We start from the raw sequence: 8762 nt of genomic DNA, 5'->3' as shown, positions 1-8762 counted from the left end.
AATGGTTGGGAAACAAGCTTCTTAACTACACAGCCACACCAGTCTCTCTGAATGTAGGTTCTTTAAAACAATGACCTGAGGACAAACAGATTAACCCATTAAAAAGAAATTGGATTCAAATCTACTAAAGTTCAACAGTTTGAGTCATCACTCTACAAACATTACTCATAACTCTATTGAAATATTTAAGCATACCATCATCAACATCATCATTCTACACCAGCCTTCTATGCTGGCATGGGTTGGACATTTTGACAGAAGCTAATGAGTCCGAGAACTGTGCTACACTCAGATGTCTCAATTTTGTATGGCTGGATGCAATTTCTAATGGCAATGACTCTTCAGAATGTAGTGAGTGCTTTTTTTGTCAAGTCATCAGCATTAGAGAGGCCACCTTGTAACTAGCAACACAAAAGAAGCATCACAACTGAATGAAGAGTATGAGAGAGTGGGTGATGATTTTAGGAGAGGAGATGAAAGGGTGAAATATAAGAGGAACAGTTTTATTGTTATGAGAGAGTGGTAATATGAGAGTAACAGAGTAGTGTTGCGAGAGGAAAGAAAGGAGTATTTGGGATTAGCAGAAAAGAGAGAGGGGCACAGTGGAAGAGTGGTGAGATGGGATGGGGTGTAGAGAGGGGTTCCAGTGCATGTTATGAGTGGAAGGTGAGGGAGGAAGGGGGCATGAGATAAAGAGATAAGGGTGATGAGGATCCAGAGAAGTTGTGAGGAGAGGGTCATTGTCGATTAAGAGATAAATCAGGATGTTATCAGGAGTACTTAACAGGAAAAAAAAACACATTATAAAAGATATTTGAATGAAACATATTTTAATGTAATTTTTATCAAATGTCTAATTTTGTCATAAATTTTTATATTTGCTTAATTATCAAAATCTTTTGACTAGAAACAAAGCTCCCTTAAAAAGTGACTTATTTGTTCCCTTAAAAGGTGAATCATAATCTGATGTATTCTCATGTTAATTTCCATTTAATTAGCCAAGCAAATGCCGACACTTTCAAATATGTCCTGATTTCTACTTTTTACGTTTAATTATTAATAACTGGATATCCATCACATTAGTTGCTGTTAGTCCAGTCCAAACAAAATGCTGACCATTTAAATATGATTTAAAGAAATTATAAGAATCATTGTTATTCAAAAAGTCTTTAGCAGAACTTTCTACAACCATCTCAGATGATACCATTGCTCCAGCCACATCTGTAGGACCATCTTGTCCATCTGTCCCAGCACTGAGGAATTCAACTATAAATTCCTTTTTTAAATCATTAGTAAATATTTCTTGCAACATAACAGCAACAGAAAGAGCCATTTCTTGATTTCGGCCACCTTTACCATTTCCTTTCATAGTAACTGTGGTTTCACCCCCACACAAAATACAGATTGGATTTGAGTTTGAAGCAGCAGATTTAATTAACATTTTCAGCTCATCTAGTTTACTGTTGGAAAATTCTGGAAAGTCATATTCATTTAACTTTTTAACCATGAACTTGTTGATATATTGGTTACAAACAGAGATGGCAAGGTTTACAAAATGACAACCAACGTCTCTAGCTTCACCTTCAAGATATGTAGATAAAACAATACTTTGATATCCCAGTTCTTCAGCTTTCATCCGAGCACGTTCCACAGCAATACTGTTACTTCCAATAATGAAATTAAAAACTTTTGAGGCATTCATTCTTTCGAAATTACTTCTGTTCTTTTCATATTCCAATTGCTTTTCATGTAACACTTCAAAGACTGATTTTGGAACCTTGTGAGAAATATTCAAATGATCAAATATTTTTAAACAATCCTGTGGCTCTGAGGTTTGTGATACAGTTGGACCACTGGCAATTTTGTCAAGAGGATCACCAATTACATCTGATAAAATTAAAGAAATGACCTACAACATCAAAAAAATATTAACATTAATATTGAAAGTTCTGAATTAAAGAAATTTATGATTTATGATTATTTAGATATCAATATTGGTCTAAACAGTCTGTAACTTTCAGGATAAAAATCAATCAACATTCAGATTAAAATTGCTTGTATATCTTTCATTGTATAACTTGTCAAATCACTGCAGTTGACCTGGAGGTTTCAATTTCATGTGGCATATATAGCGCAAATCATCTTTTTTAAGATTCGGCCCTCAGTAAGCCATACCCAAAATAGAATTTGAGCTGAACTTTATATATGAACTAAATATTTGTCAATTGTGTAATGTTTCCACTACTTTTAACAAATACAAGGTGCAGTCAAAATGTATCCAAACTTGATTTTTTTTGCACAAAATGATAATCATCATCATTATCATCATCGTTTAACGTCAGCTTTCCATGATGGGTTGGGCGGTTTGACTGAGGACTGGTGAGCCAGAGGCTGCACCAGGCTCAATCTGATCTGGCAAAGTTTCTACAGCTGGATGCCCTTCCTAACGCTAACCACTCCGAGAGTGTAGTGGGTGCTTTTTACATGCCACCAGCATGAGGGCCAGTCAGGCAGTTCTGGCAACGACCACGCTCAAAAAGTGTTTTTACATGCTACCTGCATGGGAGCCAGTCCAGCGGCACTGGCAACGACCATACTTGAATGTTGTTTTATACATGCTACTGGCACATGTGCCGGTATGGTGACACAGGCAGCGATCACGTGTCAGCGGCACGGGAGCCAATCCATGGTCCTGGCAATGATCACGCTTGGATATGCTTGTAACGTTCCACTGTCACAAGTGCTAATTAGGTGGTACTGTCATCAGCCACATTAGCGATTTTGATTTGTTTACACTTGCCTCAATAGGTCTTCGCAAGCAAAGTTCATTGTCCAATGAATGAGGGGTACTCATAAGTGGGCCGGTTACACCCCACGTTCGGATGTGCACGTTCAGATGTGCACGTTCAGATGTGCACGTTCAGATGTGCACGTTCAGATGTGCACGTTCATATGTGCACGTTCAGATGTGCACGTTCAGATGTGCACGTTCAGATGTGCACGTTCAGATGTGCACGTTCAGATGTGCACGTTCGGATGCAGCAATGTTAAACTGATAATGACCAGTTTCTTTGACTACAGAGGTATTGTGCATCATGAGTATGCACCACAAGGGCAGGCAGTTAACAAAGAATACTACCTGGGGGTTTTTCGTTGCCTTCATGAAGCAGTGCAGTGAAAACAAGCTGATCTGTGGGTAGCAAAGAACTGGCAACTCCACCATGACAATGCACCCACTCATCCAAGCATTCCCCGTCAAGCAAAATGCACCACTTGTTTGTCAGGCTTCCTACTTCCCAGACCTGGTTCTGTGCGACTTTTGGCTATTCTCAAAGCTCAAAAAAAAACACTCAAAGGGAGAAGATTTGAGTCAATAGAGGACATTAAGCAAAATTTGATGGCACAGCTCTACAGCATAAAGAAGTGATTTCCAGAAATGTTTCTAGCGGTGGCAGTAATGCTGGCAAAAGTGTGTAGACTCTCAAGGCGAATACTTTGAAGGAGACTAAATCAAAGTGGTGAGTTTTTAATATCACTTGTTTCTTGGCCAAAAGTTGGATACTTTTTGACTACACCCTGTATCTATTTTCAGTGAGGCAGACTAATGTCATTGCCAAATAAACCGTATAATACCAGTGATGAAATACAAATCAGCAACTCTTCAACCAGCCCAAGAGAAAATATATCTCTCTTCTTCAATTAATGCCATGAAAATTTATATGACCCACTGGTTTTAAAAGTTACTCAAAGCTTAAAAGGTATTTCCATCTTTGTCACAATCAAGGTGAGAGTTTTTTTTTTTTTTATCTATATTGGACTTGTCCAAGAAATTAGTACATGGAATATGTGTTCTATTACTTTAGGTAGAAGAAAATGATTTCAGGAAAAATCAACTACTTGTAAGTTAGGTTACTTACAAAGAATCTTAACCTAATGATTTGTTCTGTACAAATCAATCATTCATATATATTATCATCTATTATTGAAGAGAGCAGATGAAATGGCTAAGTAGATAAGGTATTGGACTAACAACTTATAGTTTATGAATTGCAGGTATTTTAATTATTTTCTTTGCAAGACACTTTATTCTAAGTACCTTGATTTACCAATCAGTTGGGAAAGGTGTCTGATCAACTATAAATGTTACTTGTAATATACTGGTAACTTGTAATATACTCTGTGTGTGTGTGTGTGTGTGTGTGTGTGTGTGTGTGCGTACATGTGTACGCACATGAGTGTGTGTATGTATGCATGTATGTGTATATGTGGATAAAGAAGATTTATCTCACATCCACTTGAAGACATAAAGCCCAAACTAAGAAGTAGATTTTAAGCACCACTCAAATGTTAGTGGAATTTATTTTTATCACAGCAAAGACACTGAAATAATAAAAAAAAATCACTATAATCACCACCACTTGATATTTTTATCACTCCTGTCAGCACTCTCACCTTCCTCCACCTTTTTTATCTCTAACATAATTATAATTATCATCATTAAAGAACCATACCATCACCTCTACCAAGCCAATCCCTCCATAGCCACATCACCACTGACCTACCATCACCATCACATCTATTAATCTGCTACCACCACTACTGCTAACCCCTCTATCAGTAATGCTGCAACTTCCACATTCAAGATTACTGTCTACAACACCAGAAGTACCACTTCTATTAGACTACAGCTCTTATCAACTTCTGCTCTCCTCACAGAAGACACTACAAAGCATCCAAACCACCTCTGCTATCATTGATGTTCAACAATACTCTCATCTTCACAGAAAGAGGTTCTTCATGGTCCCTTGGAAGCATTTTACATTTCCTATAAATATTGACTTCTTAAACACACACTGAAGTCTTACATAAGAAAAACAATCTGACTGGAGCTACTCAAATATGTTGCTTTCTTACCTCTTCCCCTTCTACTGCTAATACAGTGGCTTCTACTCAGTAGAGTTAGCTCATCTCATGCCATCTCCCCTCAATCACTGTCAACTCACTTAGCTCTCTTCCTTTTGTCACCTAGACTGTGTTCACTCATCTAGGTCCTTCATGAACCAATAAGCCCACTTCTTACTCAACCCTCTGAATTCCCTCCTTGCTCATCAGGTAGAGTTACATGCCAAAGACTTCTAACCTATCCAGGAGACATTTATCTCTAATCAAAAAGGAGCTATAATTTCTTATTCTATTACTGAAAGAAAGTAGATGAGTAGATGAGTAGATGAAGTATTTGATCACTAATTTCTAGTTTGAAGTCTAAAAACCAGAATCAGCATGAGCCACTGAGGGAGTGTCTTTGAAATCTCTGACACTGGCAGAAATATTAGTGCAATCTCCTCAAATCACACTCTTTTATCATAGAAATTGGTGTTGAATAATGTAGTCCAAAATACAAACCACATCTGAGAAAAAAAAAAGAGAATAGTCACAACAGGAAAGTTTTTAATCATATTGTCTGCTGAATCAGGGCTGACCTGAGGCTAAACAAGAAGAACCCCCAATTGGCTTTAAGATGCTCCTCAGAAATTTGGAGGAGAAATATAGTATTGCATACATCAACAAAGTTAATCAAAATACTTGGTCAATAATTCAATACACATATTATTTTTATACATCCTTATTTTCAGATATGTATGGCAAGAATATGGCACTGTACTAAGTCCTCAGTTGTTACTGCTTAGCCCCAGATCAGAAATGATCAAGAAAATTTGTCAAAGCATACTAGCTATGGTCATACCATTTGGAGGGGCAAACATATATGAATGATTTCATTATTCAAAGTGTCGATATTTCATCCTGCTAAGGTGGCGAGCTGGCAGAATCGTTAATGTACCAGGCATAATGGTTAGTGGTATTTTGTCCATCCTTACTTTCTGAGTTCAAATTCTACTGAAGTCAACTTTGTTTTTCATCCTTTCACGATCAATAAAACTTGGGTCAATGTACTTGACTAACCTCCTTCCCCAAACTTACTGACCATTGGCCAAAATTTTGAAACTAATATTTCATCCTGCTAGATACAGCAGATGAATCACCAGTACTGAGGAGATTCAGCTGATATATCTAGCAAATCAAGTGACCATGAAAAGACTCACTTGTTGCCTTACTTATTTCTTAGTAAATATTATTTTATAAATTCACCTACAGTACTAAATACATTCACAAAGGGTATGAATAGTACAAACTTACATCTCTTCCTGTACAATAATTCTAATGATTTGCATATTTAAACTTAATGATAATAAAAACAACAAAAATATTAATATTTTTACACAAGTTCTAGGATTTAAGTTTATACAAAAGTGAATGAAATTGTTTCTTTTCTTAACAAAGAAAGAATGAAAAGCAAGCTAAAAACCTGAGCTGGATAAGCAAGATGAGCAAGGCCACCTCCTTTCAAATGTTCAATATTCTGTCTGATTGTATTAAGTTGTGTTATTGTTGCTCCATGAGATGACATGAGTTTGGTCAGAATGATTTCGTCTTCAAGTGTTATGGGAAGACACGGTGTTGGTAGAAGGGCAGAACCACCACCTGAAAGAGATAATAATTAAAAATTCATCTGCATTTAGTATTTTTGTTACATTGATACCATGCTTTTGTATTGATGTCCTTCCCTCTACCAAAGCAACTTTCTACAGTCTCAGAAAAGTAAAACTCAGCCTTTACTATCAATGATCTTAAAAGCACAATATATAATCAACACACTAAAAACAACAAATAACTCAAACCAGGCAAAGCAACAAGACTTGGTTCAATTTGCCATTCAGCAATAAATACAAAACTATAATGGTGAAGTAATCTCTTCCTAATCAACAAATCTTTACATCATAGTAAATAACAATCACTTTTTTTATTTGACTGAAAAGGGATGACAGCCACATCGACGCCTTCAAAACAGACTATAAAATTATTTTTTATAAAAATGTATTCAAAATGAAATTATTAAATTCGTTTTAGACTGAACAGGAAGGCTTCTATTATTTTGGCTGCATAGATATGTTTTAATTGTTTCTTTCTCCAATATAATTAGAAGCATTCTTTACTATTTCCTAGTGTCCACTTACCACTAAGCTGTTAACTTACCAGATATAAGGACAATCAGAATATCAGAACTCTGTAATGCACATACAAGTTCTTGAATCTTCAAAGCAGTAGCATGGGCATTTTCATCTGGAACATTGTTTGCTGCACCTTCATATAATAAAATCTGAGATGAAGTTGGTAATAGAGAACTAAAACAGAAAAAGATGAAAAATTGTTTAGAAATTATTTTCTCTTCAAAAATTGTTTTCTAAATTAGAACTTTTAATTTAGATGAGACAAAAATTGCCTTTCTGCACAATATTGAGTAGCTTAAGTCGTTTATGTTGTTCATAGCTTTCATCAGTTTTACATAAAGTAGACTTATGTTACAGGAATAAACTTAACAAATTCCTAAGAAGCAACTAATAGGTACAGCATCACAGTTATTAACGTGGTGTGCAGATGTAAGATATCTAGCAAGTTAGTTCCAATTAAACTATGACAGAATACTAGCAATCCATCTAAATTATGAGGTCAGCCATTCTGAAATTTAGGAAATAATACATGAAGTTTTGATTTTACAGATTTTAAACTTTGTAAGATTTAGTCACCAGATTGAGATAGTTGAATGAATGGTTTCATTGACTTCCATATATCAAACATATTAGCATTTGTTGATGAGTTAGAAAATAGATCACAGATTATAATCTACCATGCAAACTAACCTTTCAAAGATACAATTTTTCTAAATGTGGAATTATAATAAGTACAGTATTCCAATAAATACTACTGTCTCTACAGTATTGTCTAAGAGAAATGAATGAGAATGTATATCTATGGTGTGTGTAGTATATTTATGAAAAGGGGGAAGAATTAGTATGAAGTAGAGAGAAGACATTACTGCTCAGTTACAACTATCAGTCTTTCACTATCTCTTTACTTGGATCTTCCTTATCTTACACTATTTATATGTCTTTTAACTTTTGTCTTTCACTTGTTTCAGTCATTAGACTGCAACTATGTTGGGGCATCACTTTGAGGAGTAGAACAAATCAACCCCAGTAGTTATTTTAAGTTTGGTACTTAATTTATAGGTCTTTTTTGATGAACTGCTAAGGTACAGAGATGTAAACAAACCAACACTAGTTGCCAAACAGTAGTGAAGACAAACACAGACACATAAATAAACACACACACACACACACATACACACACACACACAAACACACACACGATAGGCTTCCATCCAATTTCTGTTTACAAATTCTCTCAAAAACTAAAATGATATGCAGTGGGACTGAACCCAAAACCACAAGGTTGCAAAGCAAGCTTCTTAACCACACAGCCATGCCTATATATTTATATATACATAACATGTATGAATATATATATGCATATACATACAAATATATATATATATATATATATATATATACTCGAGGTATTTCGTGTTGCAAGACAGTGTAGGAGAGAGAATAGTGATTGATGTCGTAGGAGAGAAATGTGTTCGCATGGATGATGGTACGCTTGCACTAAATGAGGCTGCAAAAAAAGAGGTATGGAGATGCCACTACGATAGATTGCTTAATAAAGAGAATGAATGGGAGAAAGAGAACCTGCCGTATGTCAACCCAACAGAGGGACCAGCTCTCCGAGTTGACAGTACCAGGGTAGATAAAGCAATTAAGAGTATGAAGACAGGGAAAGCCCCCGGCCCATCAGGAATCACT

General features: G+C 35.8%; 1 protein-coding gene across 1 annotated transcript in view; it reads right to left on the bottom strand.

Annotated features, from left to right (window-relative positions):
- Positions 1-811: 811 nt before the first annotated feature.
- LOC106883876 (glycerate kinase) overlaps positions 812-8762 on the bottom strand; it is a 32597-nt gene continuing 24646 nt past the window's right edge. The window contains exons 3-5 of the mRNA XM_052966818.1: positions 7093-7241; positions 6365-6540; positions 812-1909 (exon numbers count right to left, since the gene is read on the bottom strand). Of these exons, the coding sequence (XP_052822778.1) occupies positions 1037-1909; positions 6365-6540; positions 7093-7241 (1198 nt within the window). The 3' untranslated portion in view covers positions 812-1036. The remainder of the gene's footprint in view (positions 1910-6364; positions 6541-7092; positions 7242-8762) is intronic.

The sequence above is a fragment of the Octopus bimaculoides genome, chromosome 1, assembly GCF_001194135.2.
Source record: "Octopus bimaculoides isolate UCB-OBI-ISO-001 chromosome 1, ASM119413v2, whole genome shotgun sequence".
NCBI lineage: Eukaryota > Metazoa > Mollusca > Cephalopoda > Octopoda > Octopodidae > Octopus > Octopus bimaculoides.
Note: the sequence above shows the minus strand (reverse complement) of the source record. Positions and strands in the feature narration are given on the sequence as shown.